This window comes from Tribolium castaneum, chromosome 8 (genome assembly GCF_031307605.1).
Source record: "Tribolium castaneum strain GA2 chromosome 8, icTriCast1.1, whole genome shotgun sequence".
Lineage (NCBI taxonomy): Eukaryota > Metazoa > Arthropoda > Insecta > Coleoptera > Tenebrionidae > Tribolium > Tribolium castaneum.
In genome coordinates, this window is record NC_087401.1 from 13,078,954 (window position 1) to 13,106,015 (window position 27,062).

At 30.7% G+C, this 27,062-nt stretch overlaps 2 protein-coding genes and 3 non-coding genes across 5 annotated transcripts; 1 reads left to right on the forward strand and 4 right to left on the reverse strand.

Moving 5' to 3' along the window:
• Positions 1–1,868: 1,868 nt before the first annotated feature.
• Positions 1,869–14,678, forward strand: Sirc (Sid-1-related C). Its single transcript, NM_001105658.1, is given in 10 exon segments — positions 1,869–2,096; positions 2,147–2,345; positions 2,389–2,657; positions 2,707–2,790; positions 8,779–9,489; positions 11,920–12,037; positions 12,082–12,321; positions 12,376–12,614; positions 12,678–12,788; positions 14,453–14,678. Coding segments are annotated over 10 exon segments (2,307 nt in total). The 5' UTR covers positions 1,869–1,937; the 3' UTR covers positions 14,630–14,678.
• Positions 14,679–20,152, reverse strand: Fancl (fancl). The gene is made up of 5 exons (XM_001813649.4): positions 19,852–20,152; positions 19,237–19,801; positions 14,919–15,256; positions 14,796–14,864; positions 14,679–14,746 (listed from the first exon to the last, which is right to left on the reverse strand). Exons 1-5 carry the CDS (start codon positions 20,002–20,004, stop codon positions 14,705–14,707), a joined length of 1,167 nt encoding a protein of 388 aa, XP_001813701.2. The 5' UTR covers positions 20,005–20,152; the 3' UTR covers positions 14,679–14,704.
• Positions 20,081–20,157, reverse strand: Mir125 (microRNA mir-125). Its single transcript, NR_036293.1, has one exon. It is a non-coding gene; the product is annotated as a microRNA mir-125 (primary transcript).
• A 111-nt stretch (positions 20,158–20,268) lies between these two features.
• On the reverse strand, positions 20,269–20,346 carry Mirlet7 (microRNA let-7). The gene has a single exon (NR_036276.1). It is a non-coding gene; the product is annotated as a microRNA let-7 (primary transcript).
• Positions 20,347–20,404: 58 nt separating this feature from the next.
• Positions 20,405–20,480, reverse strand: Mir100 (microRNA mir-100). Its single transcript, NR_036291.1, has one exon. It is a non-coding gene; the product is annotated as a microRNA mir-100 (primary transcript).
• Positions 20,481–27,062: the final 6,582 nt, after the last annotated feature.

Here is a 27,062-nt window from a genome sequence, read left to right on the forward strand (position 1 = left end):
ATTCCATAAAAAATCCAATAATTCTAGTAATTCCATAAATTTCTAATTTTCATAATCCCAAACTCCTCGGAGTGAAGTGATTCTAAAATATTCCAAAATTATAATTTACTCATAATTCTAAATAATTCCAAACAATTTTAATTAAATTTCAAAAATTTGTGCAACCAATTCTAAAACAATTCCGAAAAAAACTTCAGTTATTCCAAAAACAGACACCAAAATTCTAGTAATATACTCCAAATTCCAAATTAATTCTTATAATTCCAACTTATTATTCGTAATTCCAAACTAATTGTAGGCATTTCCAAATCATCTCAAAAACAGAAAAAAAACAGTAATTCCAGAAAAAATCCAGATATTTTATAAATTCCAAATAGTAATTACCAATAATTCCGAAAAAAATCCAAAAATGTTTACAACTAATTCCAGAGATAACAGCCCCTCGTAATATTCACAAATTATTCATATCTTTTCCAAATTACTATCATACTATCGCTATATACATTTTAATACCTATTAATACACCTATATATATATATATATATATATATATATATATATATATATATATATATATATTTTAATATAATATATATTATATTTTAATATAATATAATTAATTATATTATATTATATATTATTATATTATTATAATTATTATTATTATATTATATTATATTATATAATATTATATTATATAATTATTATAATTATATATAATTAAATTAATAATTATTAATTTAATTAATATATATTATATTTTAATATAATTAAAAAAATCTGAAAAAACTTATATACATAAAGAAAAAAAACAAACTTATACTTATTTAAAAGCAAAACGCTGATTTCAGTGCGATTCTATTAGTTTTTTTACACAATTTTACACAATGCCATCATTTGAATTTATAAGAAGAGTAGGCTTTATCAGTTTTTTTTAACTTGAATATAAAACAATTAAATAATATTTTAAAGAATAAACCGTTGGTAAATCTTCCGTTATTGCGACTAAATGTCGTAAAATTATGCTTTAAATTGGAAACATTTTTCTCTAATTTAAAAAAAAAGTACATAGCCAGTCTGTTTGGCATTTCCCAGAACAAAACCTCAAATTATTTTTAATGGATTTAAAAAAAAATTAAGCCTTGTTAAGTCTAATTCGAAGAATAAAATGTTGTATTCAACTCGCTTTCGTGTAAATCAGTTCATTTATTTCACCTTGTAGATAATAAACCACTCGTAAAATAAAGCGTGCAATTTACACTCAAACTCGTTAAATAAAAAACTAATGCTTTATTAATAAAAATATTAAATAATCTAACTAAATACCAATAAAAAAATCATTATTATTTATTTTTTTAAGAAAAAAACATTGGTTTCTGGATTTGATTTTTTGCTCCCTTGCTATGTTTAAACTAAGTAAAACGTCTTTTTTTTAAATAAAACGTTAATTCTAGTTTTGTTCAAGTGTTTTGTTAATAAATGCTTCAATGTTTCACAAAAAGTTAGGACAATGTTCCGTAAAAAGGTGAAATTAGAGTATAAATTATTTATCACTTTGACCTCTTTTGAATAAAATTTGACGGTATTTTAACCCTACAAAAGAACGGCATAAGCTTCAAGTTAATTTGAAAATAAATCAATGAATTTTTGTTCCAAAAAACCCTGTTTATTTAATTCCATTTACCAAAAAAACAGTGTAACAATAATGTAATTACATTCACTAAAAAATTTGAAGAAGCGAATAAAACTGAACGGTCCTTAAAAACAATTGATTGAAGTTTCTCATGAAAATTTTTTAATGCTCGTTAAAATCACTACTTTGTTCCCCATGCCCCCTTATGTGCTACGCCACTGGTACGAAACGAACCATCACGTGTGTGTCTTTCAACCGCAAACTCTAACCTTCAAATTTGCACTAAAATGACCGAAAAAAAACAATGACACCAAAAATGTTGCACCTTTTCCTACTAATCAGTGCAGTGACCGTAATTTGTGATAGTTTCAATCCCATTTACTTGAACCTGAGCTACAGCAATTTCTACACATTTTCCATCAACAAATCCGTTGAATACATCCTCGAATTTTCAGCCCCCGAGGTACGTCATCGCTTCACTTAACCGCCCCTTGATACCACCCCCGATTTCAGCTAAAATACCCCCCAAGAGTGACGATAAACAGCAGCGATGCCCAGATCAAAACCCCCCTAATGGTGGTGGCAAGACAGCCCAAAGAACTGCTATCGTGGCAACTGCCCATGGTGCTCGAAAGCGACACCGGCAACCACAACTTCACGAAAATATCGCGCACTTTGTGCCACGACATGTACCGGGACTACGCCCCCCGAGGTGAGTCGCAAAACTTGTAAAAAAACCTAACCGGTGCCCCCAGGAATCAGGGTCGACAGCCCCATCGTGAGCGTGTCGACGGCGGCCCCCCAGAACGTGACCTTCACGGTGCAGGTCGACTACCAGAAGGACTTCTTCATCAAGCCTTCAGTCAAGTACAACTTCAACATAACCCCCAGCGAGCCGCGATTCTACTTTTACAATTTCACCGCAAACATCACCGAAAGCCCCAACTCCAACTACGAGACGGTCATTCTGGAGGTTTTCTCGGACGATTTCGTCTGTATGACCGTCAGTATCCAGAATGCGAGCGTAAGTTTGGGAATTTTCAAACCGGCGCCATTTCACACGAATTTTCAAGTGTCCGGTGTTTGACACCAATCAGGACATCACGTTTCGGGGATTTTACGAGACTGTTAACACGCAAGGGGGAATTACCATACCTGTGAGTATTTTTGGACACTTTTTAGCACTAGAGCAACTTTTCACTGACACTTTTTGAAAAAATGGCGGCGGCGTGGTCACGTGTATGCAACCAGAGGTGACGCGATCGGGGGTGATTCATAAGGTACAGAGTGTTTGAAAGTGGTGGTGGCGGTCACGTGATTTATGCGGTGGAAAAGGCAATGACTCTATGGCATGCATTATTAATTCTGGGCTGAATAAAATTTCCAAATAACCCAAACACAATCATTTTAACGGCAATGTACCTGTGAACTTTATAATGCAAGCAGTTAAACAACCTGTGTCTTCAGATACATAATAAATTTTCGTGGAATTTTCGATTCATGAGATTCGGAGCGATTTGTGTGTCGCATGTTTTTGAAAGAAAAAAAATTGAATGTAATTAACACCAACTTACGTAATATATAAATAAGTAAGTTATCGGAAAATGCAAAGGTGAGGCGATTAAATCACGATTATTAAATGATAATCAAGTCACATTATTACAAACCATTGACCAGTTAATAATATTATAAAATATTTATATTTTATGTAATATGAGCAGGTTGTCGCCCCTGCATTTTTATTTCGGGTCGAACCATTTCTTTAGAAAGTTCATCAATGGAAAAAATAGCCAGCCACAGCAGTGTAATTCAAATTTGACTAATAATTGATAGTTTTTTATACTGCTCAAGTTATTCCTTTGTGATTTTTTTCTTTTGACTATCTATCTAATTAAACTTGTATTCATTACTCTAAATGTTAAGTCACAATTACCGTGGCTCCTGGCGGCCCGCCCTTGGGCATAATTTCCAGAAAACACCGCCGGCACTTAAAAAACTGCACTATGTCTCACAAACTAAACTTAATTATTTTTGGATCGCTTACAACTGACTATTACCGGATTTCTATCGCTTTTCATGTAAATAATTCACAGTAAATCTTCATGACAGCTATCAAAGGTAAAAACAGATTGAGTGTTATCAGTCAACGAAAAAACGTTGCAATGAAGCCGTTTCTTAGGTAATGGGTGATTAATATTCTCAACTTTGAACAGTACACTGATCTGTAAAGAAATCCTCCTTTAATTAATATGAATATAAAGGTTTAAACGTCCTCAATCTATTTTTCTGCTTCCAGTTTTTTGCTATCACATAGATTTTTTTAATCCACTTAAATTGTATCTGTACGTAACAACGAATTAAATTTTAACAGAGCTTTCTATAAACCGGCCTTTAATGTCTTATGATGTACAAAAAAAATAAAATTTGTAAATTCAACAACAAATTAAATTCGACACCATAGGAAACAAAAAAGCAAAAATCAATTCCGTTGCTAAAGAAAACAAATTAAAAAATATATAAAAATTAAGTTACTTGAAAAACAATTGGCAGCAACTGTTTTGAAATATGTCATCGTAAAATTGATGATTTGTCCAATAAATTTTAGCAATTCTTTTAGGAAAATTTGAGGTTTATTATACTTTAAAAAAATTACAAGGGGCAAATACAAATCTGAAACACCCGCTATATTGAAAAAAAGAGCGGTTTTTTGTATTTTCGAAATTATTAAGCAATTTTTTAGTGTCACAAGACAAGAAAAATGCCTTCACATACACTTTCAGATTTTCTTATCATTATCACCGTAACCAAGAAAAGTTAATATTTCCAAATAGTTTTAACATTTTTACATAAAAAATCTAGAGTGCACATTTTCTACAAAAAATATTTTCTCAATATTCAAAACAAAAAAGTATCGGAAGCCACAGCTTATAATAAATTTTCTAAATATTTGAAATAAAAAGTAGGAGTTTTGAAATAATTTAACGAAAGATAAAAATTAACATTGTGTTTTTAACAACGAATTAAATTTTAACAAATCTTAGTGACTTTAGTATCGGTTTACAGAAAGCAAAATTAAAATTTAATTCAAGATTAAACTAATTCGAATTAAGCTGCCATTGACAAATGTCAAGTTAATCTCGGATTAAATTTTAATTGCGATAAAATATTCTGTAAACCGGTCCTTAAGCTCGGTTTACGGAAAGCGAAATTAAAATTGAACTACGAATTAAATTGCCATTTAAATTGCATTGTCAAACGTCAAGTTAATCCCGAATTAAAAGTTAATTGTCATTAAAATGTTCTGTAAACCGGCCCTAAATTTTTCATATCACAACTTGATAAATTAGAAGCCCTTTTCAAGATTCGGGGACTGTTTATTAGTATCTGGTTAAAATTAACATGTTTCCAAAATTACTTCGCTGTTCCTCAATTTTTCCCATTTAACTATTGCACTCCTATATCTTTTGTAATTGTTTAATGAACTATTAGCCCTAAATAAAATAAATAAAATTTGGAAATCTCACGTTATAAAACCGTTTGATATCAAAAAATGGGAAAATTACAACTTTAAAAAACAAGAAAATCGTAATTTCATATCTTTGAAAACTCTAGGCTTATAATTATAAACCACATCTACTTATTCATCGAACGTATCTTCAAAAGCATTGACAAATAAAGAAATTGTATTTCTGTTTATGCAAGAGTCGATATCTTTAATAAGAAGTCGTTTGTAGAACACTTATTTTTTTTACATATTTTTTGTACAAAACATTTTGCAAGCATCGCTTGTTCTAGAAATCATAAAAATTTCCATTAGTTAATATTTTTAATTTTTTTTAATAAAATAATATTTTATTTACATAAATATTTCTCATTAAATGTATAAGAAATTGTAGAAAAAATCTGAAAAAATTTGAAGGCAAACAGAAAGAAATAAAGCAAAAAAAATCGCAAACGCTGATTTTTGTGTGATTATTAAAATGGATTATTATTAGTTATTAGTGATTTATTACAGTATCTACTTAAACAAATTACTTCAATCATCACAAATAACACTTGCTTGTTCTAGAAATCATAAAAATTTCCATTAGTTAATATTTTTAATTTTTTTTAATAAAATAATATTTTATTTACATAAATATTTCTCATTAAATGTATAAGAAATTGTAGAAAAAATCTGAAAAAATTTGAAGGCAAACAGAAAGAAATAAAGCAAAAAAAATCGCAAACGCTGATTTTTGTGTGATTATTAAAATGGATTATTATTAGTTATTAGTGATTTATTACAGTATCTACTTAAACAAATTACTTCAATCATCACAAATAACACTTTCTTTCAATATTTATTTCTTTTAAGTCAATAAAATTATCCAGAGATTTCAATACAATGCCGAAAGGAACAGTAGTGTGTAAATCGCAGCCACCTTGTGAACAGTTTATGCCGCGTGACGTCATCAAGCTGTCAAACCAGCAGACAAAAAAGCTTATATATATTTTTTTAAAGCTATCCAATTAATTTTTTTTTTGCATTCAATACTTATTCATCGAACGTATCTTCAAAAGCATTGACAAATAAAGAAATTGTATTTCTGTTTATGCAAGAGTCGATATCTTTAATAAGAAGTCGTTTGTAGAACACTTATTTTTTTACATATTTTTTGTACAAAACATTTTGCAAGCATCGCTTGTTCTAGAAATCATAAAAATTTCCATTAGTTGATATTTTTAATTTGTTTAAATAAAATAATATTTTATTAATATAAATATTTCTCATTAATTAATATTTATTATTTATAAGAAATTGTAGAAAAAATCTGAAAAAATTCGAAGGCAAACAGAAAGAAATAAAGCAAAAAAAATCGCAAACGCTGATTTTTATGTGATTATTAGAATGGATTATTATTAGTTATTAGTGATTTATTACAGTATCTACTTAAAAAAAATACTTCAATTATCACAAATTACACTCTCTTTCAATATTTATTTCTTTTAAGTCAATAAAATTATCCAGAGATCTCAATACAATGCCGAAAGGAACAGTAGTGTGTAAATCGCAGCCACCTTGTGAACAGTTTATGCCGCGTGACGTCATCAAGCTGTCAAACCAGCAGACAAAAAAGCTTATATTTTTGTTATTTTTAAAGCTATCGAATTATTTTTTTTTTGCATTCAATACTTATTCATCTAACGTATCTTCAAAAGCATTGACAAATAAAGAAATTGTATTTCTGTTTATGCAAGAGTCGATATCTTTAATAAAAAGTCGTTTGTAGAACACTTATTTTTTTACATATTTTTTGTACAAAACCTTATGCAAGTATCGCTTGTTCTAGAAATCATAAAAATTTCCATTAGTTAATATTTTTAATTTTGTTAAATAAAATAATATTTTATTAACATAAATATTTCTCATTAAATGTATAAGAAATTGTAGAAAAAATCTGAAAAAATTTGAAGGCAAACAGAAAGAAATAAAGCAAAAAAAATCGCAAACGCTGATTTTTATGTGATTATTAGAATGGATTATTATTAGTTATTAGTGATTTATTACAGTATCTACCTAAACAAATTACTTCAATCATCACAAATTACACTCTCTTTCAATATTTATTTCTTTTAAGTCAATAAAATTATCCAGAGATCTCAATTCAATGCCGAAAGGAACAGTAGTGTGTCAATCGCAGCCACCTTGTGAACAGTTTATGCCGCGTGACGTCATCAAGCTGTCAAACCGGCAGACAAAAAAGATTATATTTTTGTTATTTTTAAAGCTATCGAATTAATTTTTTTTTTGTATTCAATACTTATTCATCGAACGTTTCTTCAAAAGCATTAACAAATAAAGAAATTGTATTTCTGTTTATGCAAGAGTCGATATCTTTAATAAAAAGTCGTTTGTAGAACACTTATTTTTTTACATATTTTTTGTACAAAACCTTTTGCAAGTATCGCTTGTTCTAGAAATCATAAAAATTGCCATTAGTTAATATTTTTAATTTTTTTAAATAAAATAATATTTTATTAACATAAATATTTCTCATTAAATGTATAAGAAATTGTAGAAAAAATCTGAAAAAATTTGAAGGCAAACAGAAAGAAATAAAGCAAAAAAAAAATCGCAAACCCTGATTTTTGTGTGATTATTAAAATGAATTATTATTAGTTATTAGTGATTTATTACGGTACCTACTTAAACAAATTACTTCAATCATCACAAATAACACTTTCTTTCAATATGTATTTCTTTTAAGTCAATAAAATTATCCAGAGATCTCAATACAATGCCGAAAGGAACAGTAGTGTGTAAATCGCAGCAACCTTGTGAACAGTTTATGCCGCGTGACGTCATCAAGCTGTCAAACCGGCAGACAAAAAAGCTTATATTTTTGTTATTTTTAAAGCTATCGAATTAATTTTTTTTGCATTCAATACTCATTCATCGAACGTACTTTCAAAAGCATTGACAAATAAAGAAATTGTATTTCTGTTTATGCAAGAGTCGATATATCTTTAATAAAAAGTCGTTTGTAGAACACTTATTTTTTTACATATTTTTCGTACAAAACATTTTGCAAGCATCGCTTGTTCTAGAAATCATAAAAATTTCCATTAGGTAATATTTTTAATTTTTTAAAAATAATATTTTATTAATATAAATATTTCTCATTAATTAATATTTATTATTTATAAGAAATTGTAGAAAAAATCTGAAAAAATTCGAAGGCATACAGAAAGAAATAAAGCAAAAAAAAAATCGCAAACGGGATTTTTGTGTGATTATTAAAATGGATTATTATTTGTTATTAGTGATTTGTTACAGTATCTACTTAAACAAATTACTTCAATCATCACAAATAACACTTTCTTTCAATATTTATTTCTTTTAAGTCAATAAAATTATCCAGAGATTTCAATACAATGCCGAAAGGAACAGTAGTGTGTAAATCGCAGCCACCTTGTGAACAGTTTATGCCGCGTGACGTCATCAAGCTGTCAAACCAGCAGACAAAAAAGCTTATATTTTTGTTATTTTTACAGCTATAGAATTATTTTTTTTTTGCATTCAATATGTTGAAAATAAATAATGAGATTTTGAAAACACGGAGGAAAATGGTTGCAAATAATTATTTTGAAAATTATTATAGAAATACAAATTTCCGTACGGCTTTTTCGCCGTGTTCGTGGCAAAACCGGACGACTCCGACTGCACCGGCATCCCATCCCTTTACTACGACACCAACCGCACCAAGACCATCACCCTCATCGTGAAGCCGAGCATCTCGTACCAGGACTACGTCAACGCCGTCATCGCCACCCTCTCCTCCATCGGCATCTTCTACTTCGTCTTCATCGCCGGTTTCATCTTCTGCTCGAAACGCGGCTACGTCCCGCGCCAGATGGAGTACGTGAGCAGCGAGCCGGCGACTCCTAGCACGTGCCTCGGCGAAGAGGTCGACGAAATCTCGCTCGATGAGACGGAGTACGACGTCGTCTCCGAAGCCGATCAGGATAAGTCGATCCGGTTGGGGAAATCTGTGGTCTATTTGAGCGATCTGGCGCGGAAAGACCCACGAGTGCATAAATACAAGTCGTATCTGTACTTGTATAATGTCCTGACCGTTGCTCTGTTCTATGGCTTGCCGGTTATACAGCTGGTGGTGACCTATCAGAGGGTTTTGAACGAGACGGGACAGCAGGATCTGTGCTACTATAATTTTCTGTGTGCACATCCTTTGGGGGTTATCAGTGATTTTAATCATGTCTTCTCGAATAGTGGGTACGTTCTCCTGGGGTTGCTGTTTCTCGGGATTACGTACAGGAGGGAAATTACGCACAAGGATCTCAATTTTGAACGGGTGAGGAAAATTAACCAAATGCTATGTTTTACTTTGTCTTTCGGCAAAAATTTTTTTTTTCTAGGATTGTCACAAAAATTATTGTAAAAACGGCTACCATTTGAAAATTTAAATAAAATTGTAGCCACGTAACAAAATTTTTAAAATCAAATACGCTGAGTAATTAATAAAATATTATCTAGTCTTTAGCTTCGTATATATACAAGGCTAACTTGATTTTTTTTTAAATAGCCAACAAGGGTCAAATTTGATATTTTTGAGAAGAGAATTTTTTTCTGAGTTCTATGGTATAACACATGCATACCTTAATTTAACCTAAACTCAAAAAAAAATCGAAAATTTTGAAAAATCTAAAATCTTGTTAGCCTTGGAAATGTTGTCTTTATCTATCGTTAGCTCATTAACCAAAAAATAAGTAAAAGTTAAAAATAATTGTTAAAATAACACTTTTAACTGAAAAAAACACGTTTTAATTAAGAAATTTTAAACACGGAATACTTGATTTTTATGCTACAAACGATGTTCAAACTGATTTCCACTAACTTCTTGGCTTTCTGTCTCCATTATAAACCAACATGAGATTTTTTTTCGCTCAGTTTTACTTAAATGTATCATTATTAAACTAATTATTGCACCCAAGTTTAATTTTTATCTAATATACAAGTGACAGATATCGCTAATGACAGTGTTTTCAAAGCTAACTTAGTTTTACTATTCCAGAAAATTTTTGAATTTTTATTTTTTTACATTGTAATAAAAGTAAAGGTGGGTATTATGTTACATCATTGGATTCAGAAAAAAATTCTTTTAAAAATGATTAAATTTGACCCTTCGTGCCAGTAAAAAAAATCAAGTTAGCCTTGTATTTTCAAAATAGATGGCGATAAAAATTTGAAAAAGTTCTCAGATGATAAAATTTAAACACTTTTAACTGTTTCCCAAATTTCAAGGTTTTCTGTTAAACCGTTCTTAAAATATTTAACTGTATCCATACTTTTTAGCGGCCCTGTATTAAAAATATTAAATAAATCAAATAAAAAAGCAAAAGCAAAATATACTGAAAATACTAAAAGTAGTCCAATAAACTGAAGTTTTAAATACTGAAAAATGCACCAAAAGGTCAAAAAAAAGCTTAGATAAAAAAGATAAATAAATAAATAAATAATAAAGAGAATGACCAAGGAACAAATAGGGCAAAAACTTTAATAAAATTTAAGAAATCACCGAAAAAGATATTTCGGTTTTTTTTTTTAGAAAATAATGTGAAAACATACGTAACAGAGATACATAACAATAAAAAAAGCTAAGTCAAAGTGCAAAAATGTACCGAAAATATGACTTTTAAAATAAATAATATTAATGAGAAAAAAGCAAAAAACTTTGGAAAAATGTAAAAAAGAAAAAGGTAAGTTTCATTCCAGTGTTGGAAGTAAAAATTGTTTAATCAAATTGACTAAAATGTTAAAATTATAAAAATAGGAAATAGGAAAGAAAATGGGTTAGAACTATATAATTTTGAACGTTTTTTCGCAAGTTTTTGTGCAAGAAACTCAATTTTATCGTATAATTTTTAGTTACAATTGACATTACTTTTGTCTTTCCCAACTACTTATTACGTTTTACAGCGAAAAACGCAATTGTTTCGAAAAAATTTTTGTTACAATGAGCCTAAAATTCACCAGATGAGCATTATTTTAGACCTAGATTTTTTTACCAAATCTTGCTTAATTCCGACCAAAAAATCGATAAAAATAGTTCCATTCCCAAACTTTTCAAACAGAAGGGCAATTATTTGAAGAAATCTCGTCCAAATAGACCGAAAAATCATCACATCAGTTCTAAATTAGCGTCATTTTTGTAGTTTTATTGAGTGTTTAAGTGCGTTTTTGACCTCTTAATATTCAGATTTTACGCGAAATTTCCTTAAACAATTCATTCATTCATCTACTTAAAAAGTTATAATTATAATTATGATCTACTTTCAGCTTAAAAAATAAAAAAAACAATAAAATGAATAAGAGAGCAACAAATAAAGGAAAAACTTTAACAAAATTGACAAAATAAACCGAAAAAGCTAAAATCTTTGAGCAAATATTGTTGAAAATATTAAGAAAATAAAAATAAAAAAGTCAATCAGCTGTTTTAAAAGAAAAACAAACTAGAGTTCTGAAAAAATAATTGTGATTAATAAATAAAAAACATCGTCTAGCTTTTATCTTTAAAAATCACTAATGTAAAATAAAAAAATACGAAAGCATCTTTGTTGTCACATTTTAGAAACAGTATTGAAAATAAAAAGTAAAAACAGTTAATCAAGCAAAATTTTAAGCTGGGAATATAGAAAGAGTAAAAAATAAAAAAATAAAAAAACATTAACATGAACACGAAAGAATAAATAAGAAACAAAAATCTAACGTAACATTTTTTTAGCAATATGGTATTCCGCAACATTATGGCATGTTCTACGCCATGGGCGTGGCCCTGATCATGGAAGGCGTGCTTTCGGGGAGTTACCACGTGTGCCCCAACACAGCCAACTTCCAATTCGGTAATTCCCCGACTTCTACCAACGCCAACTAACCAAACCCCCAGATTCTAGTTTCATGTACGTGATGGCCGTCCTTTGCATGGTCAAACTCTACCAAAACCGTCATCCGGACATAAACGCCACAGCTTATGCCACTTTTGGGGTGTTGGCGGTGGCGATTCTTTTAGGGATGATCGGGATTTTGGAAGGGAATCTCTACTTCTGGATCGTCTTCACCATTATTTATTTATTGTCCTGTTTTTATCTCAGTATTCAAATCTACTACATGGGGTGTTGGAAATTGGGTAAATTATCACAATTAAAAAAAACAACAACATTTCATTGATTTTGTTTTTCAGACGCGGGTTTGGCGATGAGAGTGTGGCGAATTTGCGTTTACGAATTTTGGTCCGGGCCTCTAAATGTGATCAAACCCATTCATAAAGCGAGAATGTGTCTCTTGATTATCGCAAATTTGTGTAATTGGGGGATGGCGTTTTGGGGGGTTTACAAGCACCAAAAGGATTTTGCTCTTTTCCTATTGGCTATCTTCATGGGCAACACTTTGTTGTATTTCAGCTTCTATATTGTTATGAAGGTGAATTTTAAATTTTTTGTTAAGTTAAACGTATTTTTATTTATTTATTTTTTTTGTTCCTAGATTATTAACAAGGAAAGAGTCAACAAATTGTCTCTGTTCTTCCTGTCCCTGTCTGTACTATGTGCCATTTCTGCCATGTATTTTTTCCTAAACAAAAGTATTTCCTGGTCGGTAAGTAGCAACAATTTACTAAGGTTACACAATTTTTGCTAAAGCAAGCCGAATTTTGGACGTTTTTGAGGCAAAAACTAATTTATTCTAAGAGATTTCAATGCAAGATTTTGAAAATTTTCAAAAAAAATTTGAAGATTTTGTTGAAACAAATAGAAAATTAACTATAAATACGTTGTAAAAAACATCTTTCAACTTTTATCTTCAAATATCAACAATAAAAAAATGAAACAAAAGCAAAAACTGGTAAAATTTAGTAAAACAAACAAAAAAGTTTTTTTATCTTTCAACGAAAAGTGTTGAAAATAGGAGAAAATGATTAATAAATAAAAACATGAAATAACTTCTAGCCTCAAAAATAATAATGAATGTATGACAAAAAAATAAATAAAAGCAACTTATAAAAATATGGGAGGTTCAAACTCATGATCTAATTAGGTCTAAATTATGCAATGTAATTTCGAACGTTTTTGAGGCAAAAACCAATTTATTTTAAATTTCAACGCAAGAAATTGAATTATTTTGCTCATTTTTTAGCAAATTCTCTCTTCGTTCTATGTATTTTGTTAAAATAAATGGAAAATTGCCAAATTAAATATAAATTATGTTGTAATATAAAATAAATGAAAAAGAAACAAAAGTAAAAAGATCTACGTATTTTCTTTCAACAAACTATTGAAAAAATGAGAAAATACTGAAAAATGTACAGAAAGAACAAACGCAAATTTACCGATTAATACATAAAAACATGATGTAACCTTTAGTCTCAAAAATAACAAATAAATGAGAAAAATAAATAAAAGCAAAATTTTGCAAAACAAGCCAAAAAAGCAAAGTTGGGCAAAATGTTTAAAATAAAAAATTGTTAATAGTAAATTAACTAAAATGTTAAAGTCGGAAAAATAGGAAATAGGAAAGAAAAAAGGTTAAAATTATGAACGTTTTTGAACCAAAAACTATTTTAAGAGATTTCAAGGCAAAAAATTCTGCTCATTTTAAAGCAGACTCTCACTCTTTTCAAAAGACGTTGTTAAAACTAGCGGAAAAATCATAAAAACAAGTGCAATTTAAGATATTTCAGTGGAACAAATGAAAATATAAAAGAATGAAAAAGGAACAAAAGCAATAACTTTGGTAAAAAATAGTAAAAACAAAAAAAATGTAATTTTTTACATCTTTTAGAAAACATCAGTGTTGAAAATAAAAAAATTAAAAACATTAAAATACAATAAAACAAATCAAAAAAAAATCTCTCAGCAAACAGAGTTGTAAATTAAATAAAAATAAAATCCGTCTGTGAAAATATTGTTTAAAAAACGAAACAACAAAATTTTTGAACTCCAATATGCCGAATAATAAATAAAAACAAATCACAAATAATAAACACATATTACATTAAAAAAATAATTGAATGAGAAAGCAACAAATAAAGCAAAAAATAGTATTGAAAATTACAAAAACCACTTAATCAACTGAAAATATGGAAGAATACTTTAATACTTTACAACAAAACTGTTAATTATATAAATTAGTCTAAATGATTAATGTAATTTTGAACATTTTTTTAGGCAAAATCTCGCTCATTTTTTGAGCTTGTGAATTATAATTTTACTTTGGTACTTGAACGTTTTTAGTACTAGAATAAAGTTTTATTATTTTTTTAGCGAACTCCAGCGCAATCGCGACAGTTTAACCAAGAGTGCAAACTGTTGCGATTTTACGACTTCCACGACATTTGGCACTTTTTGAGCGCCATTGGTATGTTTTTCACATTTATGGTTCTTTTGACATTGGACGATGACTTGTCCCACACCCATCGGAACAAAATTGTGGTATTTTAAATTATTTTGTATAAATAAATACGTTAAGGTAATAAAAATTAAACCAGAATTCGTTTGTTTCATTTTTATTCCGACTTACGTAACTGCGTTATCGTCAGGCAATGGACAGGAAATTTCCTAAAAAAAAACGCATAAAAAAACCGTTTACAAACACCAGAGAAAAAACCTTTTCACAATTGGGACACTGGCCGTGGATTTGATTTAAAATTCGTTTCGAGTTGACTGAACTTAGCCACTGCAAAAAAACCATTTAGTGATGTTCTACTAAAGTGGGGGAAAAGTTAATTACCTCGTATAAACACTGGACGTGGAAAAAATTCTCGCATGATTTATTTCCACAGATTATTTCCGGCATTTTCTCGTCGAGACGGAGGGAAAAACAGATGCAACACTCGCCAACGTCCATTAGCACGTCTCGGTCCGTTTTCGGTTTTTGGGGGAACTTTTCCAGACTTAAAATTTTTAATAATTCCTCCAAAAAATCGCCACGATCGTTCCATTCTTCCAACTTTTCGTTCAATTCGTCCAAGTGCTGATGCACGAGACGTTCAGGCCCGAAAAACCTCAATTCCGGTCTTGCTCTCACGTTCAGAGGGTCAATGGTCACAATCACTGACAAGTTCTGGTCTAGCAAAATGATTTGTTACAATTGGAATTATTTCAAGGGGTTACACCACCTTGGAATTGAAAAATTGTGTTTTTGGAACAATTAACAACAAGATAACTAACAATGTGTGAATTTTGGCTCATTTTTGACGAATTAAAAAAAAATCGTTTCTGGTGAATAACTAACTCGTTTTTTTAAATTAATCACTGGAAATCTGAAGGTCCTAGAGAAAAACAGTTTGTTGCAATGAATTCTACGGTTCATTTTACATATTATACCACGTTTTTCATAACAGAATTTTTGAAATTTTTTGCCTAAAATTGGCGAATTTCGAGTTAGAAAAAAATCATTCAAATTGTCTTGTGTTAAAAAAATCCATTTTGTAAAAAAATAAAAGAAAGAAACTAAATTAAAAAAAAGAAAGAAACAAACTATTGAAAAAATGAGAAAATACTGAAAAGTGTCCAGAAAAAACAAACGCAAATTTACCGATTAATAAATAAAAACATGAGGTAACTTTTTAAAAAAAACCAAATGTTTACAAAACAAACTGAAAAAGCAAAGTTGGGCAAAATTGTTAATAGTAAATTAACTAAAATGTTAAAGTCGGAAAAATAGGAAATAGGAAAGAAAAAAGGTTAAAATTATGAACGTTTTTGAACCAAAAACTATTTTAAGAGATTTCAAGGCAAGAAATTCTGATCAATTTAGCTCATGTGCTATGTGCTATTTCTGCCATGTATTTTTTCCTAAACAAAAGTATTTCCTGGTCGGTAAGTAGCAACAATTTACTAAGTTTACACAATTTTTGCTAAAACAAGCCGAATTTTGGACGTTTTTGAGGCAAAAACTAATTTATTCTAAGAGATCTCAATGCAAGATTTTGAAAATTTTCAAAAAAAATTAAAGATTTTGTTAAAACAAATAGAAAATTAAGTATAAATACGTTGTAAAAAACATCTTTCAACTTTTATCTTCAAATATCAACAATAAAAAAATGAAACAAAAGCAAAAACTGGTAAAATTTAGTAAAACAAACAAAAAAGTATTTTTATCTTTCAACGAAAAGTGTTGAAAATAGGAGAAAATGATTAATAAATAAAAACATGAAATAACTTCTAGCCTCAAAAATAATAATGAATGTATGACAAAAAAATAAATAAAAGCAACTTATAAAAATATGGGAGGTTCAAACTCATGATCTAATTAGGTCTAAATTATGCAATGTAATTTCGAACGTTTTTGAGGCAAAAACCAATTTATTTTAAATTTCAACGCAAGAAATTGAATTATTTTGCTCATTTTTTAGCAAATTCTCTCTTCGTTCTATATATTTTGTTAAAATAAATGGAAAATTGCCAAATTAAATATAAATTACGTTGTAATATAAAATAAATGAAAAAGAAACAAAAGTAAAAAGATCTACGTATTTTCTTTCAACAAACTATTGAAAAAATGAGAAAATACTGAGAAATGTACAGAAAGAACAAACGCAAATTTACCGGTTAATACATAAAAACATGATGTAACCTTTAGTCTCAAAAATAACAAATAAATGAGAAAAATAAATAAAAGCAAAATTTTGCAAAACAAGCCGAAAAAGCAAAGTTGGGCAAAATGTTCGAAGTAAAAAATTGTTAATAGTAAATTAACTAAAATGTTAAAGACGGAAAAATAGGAAATGGGAACGAAAAAAGGTCAAAATTATGAACGTTTTTGAACCAAAAACTATTTTAAGAAATTTCAAGGCAAAAAAATCTGATCAGTTTAGCTCATTTTAAGGCAGACTCTCACTCTTTTCAAAAGATGTTGTTAAAACTAGCGAAAAAATCATAAAATCAAGTGCAAATTCAGATATTTCAGTGGAACAAATCAAAATATAATAGAATGAAAAAGAAACAAAAGCAATAACTTTGGTAAAAACTAGTAAAAACAAAACAAAAAATGTAATTTTTTACATCTTTTAGAAAACATCAGTGTTGAAAATAAAAAAAACAGTAAAATACAATAAAACAAATGAAAAAAATCAACAGCAAAAAAATTTTGGTCAACTCCAGAACTAATAGACTTATAACACCATTAACTTTACTATTGTTGGAAAACTCTTATGATCTTATAATTTTCGAGAAAATTGCTAACAAAAGAAAAAATAGGTAAAATTTCTGTTGATAACTTGAAAATAATTAGGAATTTTGCAATTTGCTGGACGCCAGTCGATTTCCCGGATAATTTTACATGGATTTACATTAAATTATTGCATCTTTTCGAACAGTTTTGCTGTAATTGAGAAAATAAAAAAAAATCCGAACATATAAACCGATTTCGAATGTCTCTCGAAATCGATTCAAATTTGATAATTTCATCGTAATCAGCGTTTGAATTTTTTTCTGTATGCTATTTTATAGTTTCGCCGTAATCGGCGCTTGAAAAGTGAAAATTTTAACAAATTTTTCGCGTTCAACTATAAACTTAGAGCAAAAACCAAAAAAGCATCATAATATAACAAAACAAAAATAAAAATGTAAATATAAAAAATAAAGAAGAAACAAAAGCAATAACACTGGTGAAAATAATATGTAAAAAAAATTAAAAAACCTATTTATTTGTACCTTTCAGCAAACGGTGATAAAAGTAAAAGTCGTCAATCAACTGATAATTTTAAAATGAAGAAAATAGGAAAAAACACTGAGAAACAACAAAATGTGCCGATTAATAACTAAAAAAAAACACATTATGTAACTTTTAACTTCAAAAATTAAAACAACAAAATGATTGAGAAAGGAACAAATAAAGCAAAAACTTCGCCAAAATGTAACAAAGCAAACTGAAAAAGCTAATCTTTCAAGCACGGTGTTGAAAATAACGAAAAACAATCAACTGAAATTTTGGGAAAATAGTAAAAATTTTTTAGGAAATTATGTAATTTTGGTCGTTTTTGAGGAAAGATTTGGCTCATTTTTGAGCAAAATCTCACTTATTTTAAAAGATTTTGAGGAAAGAAACGTTGTTTTTTACTCTAAGCTCTTTAGTTTTGCCGTAATCAGCGTTTAAAAACTTTTTTTCTATTTGCTTTTTTATAGTTTCTTTTTAGGGATTTTAAGGTTTTATTGGTATTCGTCATTTTTTTGCTAGCCCTAAAAGCTTCGCCGTTATCGGCGCTTAAAAAGTGAAAGTATTAACAGGTTTTTCGCGTTTAACTAGAAACAGAACAAAAACCAAAAACGCATCAGAATATAGAGCGTTTTTTGGTAAAAAAAATATCTTTTAGGATATTTCAAAGTAAGAAATCAAAAATATAAATATAAATGGATAAAAATAAACAAATGCAATAATAAAATATGCAAAAAAAAACAAAAAAAATATTTGTACGTTTTAGCAAACGGTGTTGAAAATAAAAAACTAAAAGCAGTCAATCAACTGATATATTAAAATCAAGAAAATATGAGAAATCAGAAAAAATGTTGCAAAACAACAAAATTTTTAAACCCAAATATGCCGATTAATAAATAAAAAAACATTATGTAACTTTTAACTTCAAAAATTAAAATAACAAAATGCTTGAGAAAGGCAAAAACTTCGCCAAAATGTAACAAAACAAACCGAAAAAGCCAATCTTTCAAGCAGAAGTGTTAAAAATAATGAAAAACAATCAACTGAAATTTTAGGAAAAAATACTTAAAAAAATCCTTAGAAACACAACATTTTTAAATGGAGCTAAATTATGTAATTTCGGACGTTTTTAAAGAAAAATTTTAGCAGACTTAGTTTTATGCGTTTTTCTCAGAAACTATAAGACTGAAAATAAAAACCAAAAAAGCATCAGAATGAGTCTTGATTTATCTATCTCTTCAGAGATTGCCGTTCTGGGCTGTTTCCGGTCACAGAGGCAAAAAAAAATCATAATCCCAAAAAAGGCGCAAATCACACCGTTTTGACCCAAATGGTTGTAGTGATTGGATTTGATTGAAACAGGTGGTGCCCCCTTAAAAAGCGGCCTTACCGAGCCAAATCCGCCGATGGCAGTGCCCCCGTGTCGGTGTCTCCGGGTCCAAAACGCCACAATTCCCGTCCACCTCGTCCATAACATCGAAAAAGGGCTGCAACTCCTCAAGCACCCCCAGAAACCTCCTGTAGATTTCGGTCAAATTTGAGAATTTCCCCCCGAGTGCTTTCACAAAATGTTCGGGAAGTTCAACATTCAATGGCTGGAAAACGTCTCTAACTTCGTCCAAATCGACGGAAATTTCGAGGCGGTGCTCCCGGCGCCCCTCGTCCACAGTTGTGACTTTGATCAGTTGTAGATCGCTGGAAATGTGGCTATTTCTTATATTTAGGTGGAACCGTGTAAATTCAAAATATTCGTGAAGGACCCGCTTGTACGAGTTGGCGTGGTTTTGGGGGGTTCGTGCCAAAAGTGTGACAATATTGTCGAGGAAATCAACGATGTTTTGTGACTCACTTTTGGCGATTTTTTCGTTAATTTCGGGCCCGAACGTTGTTTTGAGTGTGAAAGTCACGTTTCCGTTGATTTTTTCCTCGATTACGTGCAAATCGGTGTCGTGGGACTGAAAGATGGGAAAGTCTGAGTGAGTTGGGGCGACATAACCTCACTTACCCCACACATGACGCGACCGTTATAATGGATGCGTCCATTACGATTCTTTGTGGAAATTAATGGATATTTAATTAGGAGACTTAAATTACCATCAATCATTGTGTTAAAGACTGTGCTTTTTTCTAGGTTAGGGTAAATAAAAATGACAGTCATCAATTATTACCAACGTGATCAATACCAACTTCGTGTAACTAAAAAACCAGTTTTAGTTACTCGTTGATGTATTGCCATCCGCCAATACCCGAGTCGCTAGCTTGTGAGAGTCCATTTAACATCACAAGTTAGGGTCTCAGGGAATAGGCAAATTAAGCCTCAGTCACAAACAATCGTGAGGCGTTGCCTTTTACACAAAAAAAATTAAAAAAAAAAATACAACCCACAACTCCTCCGTGCGTCTTCTCAGATGAAAGGGCTCGGGTCTGGGAAAGTTAGCAGGCTGTACAGCACTCCCAATAGGTGTAATACTTACTATACAACCTACTACCTCAAACAGACCCTGCCACAAATCTAGTACTTTTTCATTTTCAAAATGGCGCCTGGTCCTGGTCGTTTTTTCTACCAGTAGGTACCCATAAACAAGAACTTGTGACCACAGCCCCACAAGTTCGGATCTACGGGTTCCACCGGATAGAACAAGCCCTGGTGGCGTCCCCTTCCATCTGGAACGAAAAAAAGCCGTCAGTCCAGGAGATATATATTTTTAGCATGGCGACACACTTTCAGGTCGAAAAAATTGCATAATCGCGATGCTCTTTTTTCAGCTCCTCCCCTATCGAGCTTGCATAACACGCTCGCAAAAAGCGGCGAACTTTCTCTCCCAGTCTGGCCAGACATTGCAAAAAACGCACAGACCGAAAGGTCAATGACCCCACCGCGAACGCGCCAACGATCCCGGACGACATCTTGCTCCGACGGCGCGTAATTTGATTTTTCGCTAAGGCCACGCCCTTCAAGGTCACCAATTTTTATCACACAGGGTGATTCCGATTTAGTTAAACCGACGCCCCACCGAAGAATTATTTACAAATAGTTGCGAGCCGTCTAGACACAGACCTACGCAACATGGATCGTAGTGTGCTACGGCTAGACGCGTGTATAGATCGTCACTTGTTGAACCAGCCGCCTTTGCAACGGTGCGTGCCGCGGAAATCACGACGGAACGAACGCTTCACATCGACGCGCGAATGCGGAAAATCGCATCTTTGACGTTTGTCCAACGATCAAAGGCCACTATGGCAAAAAATACACCAACCAAATTGAACCTCAATTATGCAATAATTGCGGATTTTTCGCGTCTATTTTTAGCAGCAAAGGAGATATAAATCAAAATGTCCACATTTATTTATCGCCTCTATTTTATTACTTGCACATAATAAAAGTTAAGTTAGTTATAAGTTACATAAAATGATCTATTTTTGTCTTATAGACACAACAGTAAAACTCATTAGTGGGCATAAAAATTAAACGGCAATTTAAACATAAACTCAGATTCAGCTCAACGCGGACACTCAAGGACGGTTACCGACCTATTTTTCAGTTCTTTAAAACAAATATATATTTTCGTGATAATTTTGAAATTTCGCTATAATCATTGTTTACATAATTGTATAGAGTTAATGGTTTTTTTGAAAGAAAGAAAAAATTTCGGGCTACGAAGTGAAGAAACCGCATCATAAAAACCGCCAACTTGACTATTATTAGGTACATTTAATCAGTCTTCAAACAGTTATTATTTATTTATTTACTATTTTGAATTAATGTTGTTGGGAAATGGAAAAATGCTGAAAGAAATTAGAAAAAAGTAACATGCTATTTTTATTGTATTTTTGTATTCGCCTTATCTGTCATAGTTTTGACGTATATCAATATTTTACGCAATTTTTTTTTAATAGCACAGCTCTTTTAAATAAGTAAATATTTTTTTTGGATTTGATAACCAAAAGTTCGAAGGATCTTCTAAAATCTCCAAAATTTTGAATTTTTAAATTGCAAGGCTACTAGGATTTTTTGAAAATCATGATAAAAAACTTTTTTTTAATGAAATAATCTTGATTTTTCAATAGCAATCCAAAAAACATCGACATTTATGGAAACTTTTATCAACATCTTCTATATCTATCTCTTGCATTTTTTGAAATAATCGTAAAAAATGGAATATAACCTCATTATTTTCATTTTTAATCGAGAAAACGTCGATAAAACTAAATAGCATGTTAAAGATTGACAATTGTTGACCATTATGCAAAGCCTACTTGATTAACGATGAAAATTACAAAGTAAAATCGGTTTTTTGTGATTATTTCAAAAACTATAAGAGATAGGTATAGGACATGCTTATAAAAGTCACCATAAATGTTGATGTTCTTTCGATTGCTGTTAAGAAAATAGGGTCGTTCCATTTGAAAAAACTGAGTTTCAGCAGTTTTTTGATAACTTTTTTGAAAAAATCATACTAGCCTTGAATTTTGACAGTTGACAATTTTGAAAATTCTAGAAGACCCTCCGAACCTTAGGTTATCGAATGCAAAAAAATATTCACTCAACACAAAGGGTTTTTTTAAATAAAAAAAAATTAACAAAAAAATACATAATTCGAAAACTATGACAGATAAGTACCAACAACTTGGGTAAATTTTACTCAGCTTCGAAAGGCGAATTCAAAAGGGCAATAAAAATAGGTGGTTACAGCTTCAAATTTCAAACTTGACGCCAATTTCTCGTAATCCGGAAGCTCAACCATTTTGAAAAGAATTTAGTTGAACTCAGAATGATCGATTTGGATCGTATACAAAATTTTAAAGCTTTAGCTATATTAGAAGTAAAGTTTATAATGTAGGGTCTAAAAGAATCACCCTGTATTTTAATGTTAACCTGACTTATTAAATTATACAATTTTTCGAAAAGAATTGTAGGAAAACACTTTATTTGACCTTAGTCTTAGGTTTTGTCATGGTACGTATTTTGTACACCCCTATCTAGCTGCCGTCCGCGACTTTTGACACTCCTGATATAAGGCGATATAATTTAACTTTATCTTCGAGAAATTAAAACAACTGGGCGTTTTTTTGAAGCCCAGTAAGAAAGCAGAGACTAGTTTTTGTTTGAACAACAACGACCTCAAAAAATAAATAAACAGTTCAGTTTTTGACCTGAGTTGATCGGAATCAATAAATCAGTGACCTTAGCAAATAAAAAACCCACCCATTCCACTGGTAACCTGTCAGAATATGAAAAACCTTTACAATTCCACCAAAGATTAATAATCAAAATTTATTTATGCGCTACTTGTCACAAATGTAACAATTTATCATCTGTCACCAACAGTTAAAAATCACTCGAACAATGACAGTTTTACCAACTTTTCCGTCTAACACATGTTTGGGACATATGCCAGTCAATAGTACAATAATACCCCCAATTACCTAAACGACTTTTTTCTAATAACTTTATTCGAGTTAACGACCGGTTAAAAAATCGGGAACATCCTGTGTAATAAAATCGTACATAATATACACCGAGTGTCTGTAGACCGGTCGATATCTAGTCGTCTCAAAGAAGAACAATCATGACAAGTTCGCATCGGCAAGGTTCACAATCTCACCTACTACACCATATGATCGTTGTTGCGACGTTGCCATACCGTCGTCACGTCTCCACTTTTCGATACGTATACGACGACGACAATTCGGCAACGTCGCGTCTGGACATCCACGAACGCCCTTGGAATCTCAGTCGGCGCGGGTTAACAACCCGATGTTGCTGCTGCCGGTGCACAACCGAAAACCCTCCCCCTCCTCCGCCCCCCTCCACTTTCAAGCAGCCACAGCCACCTTCGCGATAGTGAAAACTTCTTTCCTGAGAGGAAAAAAACCTATGGGGTGGAGACGCGGTTATGTCATATGGTTTTATGACCTGAGAAAGTAACTCAGAACGTGACCTGAGCCGAAAAAAAAAACAGGCAATTCGGACCGGTTCCTTGATTCCTGAACTGAGTTGCGCTGTACTTCCTACCCAATTAATGTTTTTCGCAGATTGATTCGAGTAATTTGTCTCAATTGATTCGAATTCGAGTTAATTGAGTTGTCACCTGAGTAGGCACTGACCTGAATAAATCTGGTTCAAATCGAGTTGCACCGACTGTATTAATTTTCATTTAAGGAAATTTGCTCAGAAAAGTCGGCTAGTGCAAGTAATTACGCACATTGAAGCCAGAACTTTGATTTTAGATTCAAAATAAGTAAAAAAATTGTAATTACGAGGTTATTTCTGTAAACAATGGTTTTCATATATTTTTTTAATACACATAGGGAATGTTATTGTTATAGAAAATTCCATTTATAAATGTTCGAATTATGGAAATTGACAACATATGTATAGTTTTCTATGGCCTTTGTCATTTGACAGATCATTTATTCAAATCAAACAAATACTAATGGACTTACAGCTTGAAGCAGCAATTATAAGACACCCGGTATAATAGTATAGTAGCAAAAATACAAAAAAATATATACAGTATATTTATCAGAAAAACTATACTTCTAGATTTGATTTTTAATAAACAAAAAAACAATTATGATTCAAGATCTAGTATGTGTTGAAAAAATATGAAAAATAAGGTCAATTTAAAAAACTAAAAACCAAACTCAAATACGAAAAGTATCTTCGTTCAATTACAATTTTTGACTCCCTGATTTTTCTTTTATTTCCTTTATAATATACAAGGTGAGTCTGCTAAAAGTATTTTTTGAAATTACTTAATCAAAAATGGCACCCTTTACGGATTTTTTGCAAAAAACAGCTTTTAAGTATCTCTTTTTTAGAATGACACATAAGAAATAACTTTTTGCATTTAATAATATAATATATAATATATATTATATAATACATAATATATAATAATAACAAAAGTCGCGGACCATCTCGTAAGTTAAAAGTTCCTATGACCTCAAAAAGTTATTTGACCCTTTTTCACGAGATATAGCTCTTTAAAATTAAATTTTTATGTTAAGTTTTATGTTTTCAGACTATATTTTCTCTAATTTAGTTAACAGAAATGGCACTTCTTGCAACATTAAAGATATACCTATCGACCATGTATAAAGAATTGTAGAAAAAAAAAACGTTTAAAAAAAAAAACAAAAACTACAGATACATTTATTGTTAATGCTTAATTTTTGGTTAAATTATTTGAACTACCTTGCTAGACACCTGTATTCTGAGTGAATATTATTTTTTTAAATATTATAGTAAAAAACTTTTTTCTACTTTGGTTTCATAAATCGTTCATTGTAAAACTGAATGTAGTTTCACAAAGAGAACTTTTGTTGTATTGGCAGTGCTGAGTTGGGTGTCATCAGTCATCAGTCATCATCACTGTTTATTGATAAACCCAAAATAATTTAAAAAATTAAGAGGAAATAGCTTAAACAGATTTTAGTAAGTTAAACTAAACAAAAATAGAAAGTAAAAAAGTTGTATATTACACTCATACTATTGAAGCACTCCTTTGTCGTGCTCCAAAACCAAAACTCGTGTAATAATATACTATTACGTGTGAACAAAACCGATTACGAAAGACATAAATCCAACCCTAAAATACAAATAAACCCCAATCAAAAAAAATTGCTATCTAGTTTTATTATTAATATCCAACAACAAAGCTAAGATTCATTCTAACAAAATTTCCCTTTTTTTCTTGCTAAAACGGACAAAAATTTAAAAAAGTCCTAAGCAAATTAACAAATAGACTAATTGTGCTCATAGAAAGTGGTTAAAATTCTGAAAACCACGGAATATGTGGGTCAAGTTTCAAGTAAACGTGGCAAAAACTTTCGATCTACATTAACGCGAACTTTAAACTTGGCCTAAATATAGATTTATGACCTGAATAGTTCGCAGATTCCCTCGGTTTGAACACAAGTTAAAAAATTACGTCCACACCTGTGTAAATAAGTCGCGTTATAACACTATCTTGCAGGCGTTGGAGTACGTTCAAGTTATTATTTTCAGCATTCAAATTAAAAAAAACAACTAAAACTTGGATACATTGTTAAAAAAATCTATTTCAAATTCAAATCACGCCCTCGATAAATTATTCCTGTCCTGACCTGACCTGTACCAAATTTTTTCCAAGCCAAGACTACTCTCAACATACGCCCACTAGTTTGGCAAAATTACACAAAAATTAAACGTGATGGCCATTTAACAGCAAATAAATCTGCTTTTAATCCTTCGGCAGGATAAAATTATTAAAAGATTCAAATATAGATTAAAATTGCAAAAATTATCGTTTTAACGTAGTTGGCGCAAAATAACCCTAATTTTTCAAACGTCAACAATATGTGAGAAAACAAGCGAGTGAAAGAAATAAATGTGGACATTTAGTGAGGTCAATAAATGCAATTTTATTGGACGTTTGCCAAACGAATTTCGTGACTCACGACTTCCAACATCTTCATTTCATGACTAAACAATCGAAAAAATCGGATTAAAGTACGCCACTGGAAAAACTACGGAAATCCGATCGATTCCACCAAAGCCCAACATAAATGTGGCTTTATTGTCTAGACACTCCTATTTTGCCTCTTTGCTTGTTTGCGCGGTTTTTCAAGAAGCTAGATAAAGATCAAGACGTCTATGCATTTTCATAATTTAATTTAATGAAGGTCAACGTTTCCGAAATTTACTTCTGAATATTAAAATACAAAATGTGAAATTTTCTATAAATAGCACCAAAGTTTATTTACATTATCCATGTATTATTTTTTTTTTAATTTGATAAGAGGATATCTTGAAATGCAAGTGATAAAAATGTTTTGTTTTCAACACGACACCAGACGAACTTCATTTAAATTTAGCTCGGCGATAATTACTATACAGGGTGATTGACACTGTAAAAAATCGCGATCGTTCTATTTTTACTCACATTTTTTTCCATTACAAAGTAGGAGAGCAAACTGTTTAGATTTAATTACTCGAACCGTCTGGCCAGGCATACCAACACTGGAAGTTAAAAAATGTGGGCGATACAACAATTCGTAAACATTTCACAACATTTGGACTTTTTTTCGTCAATTATTAACAGTTCGTATTGTTGTCGTTTCTAGTCAAACAGGAAACGACTCAATCGACCACTTTTAGAAAAATCACCCCAAAAACCGACACGTCTGGCGTCTGCAGTGCGTGATAATGACCACCTGTGGATGCGTATG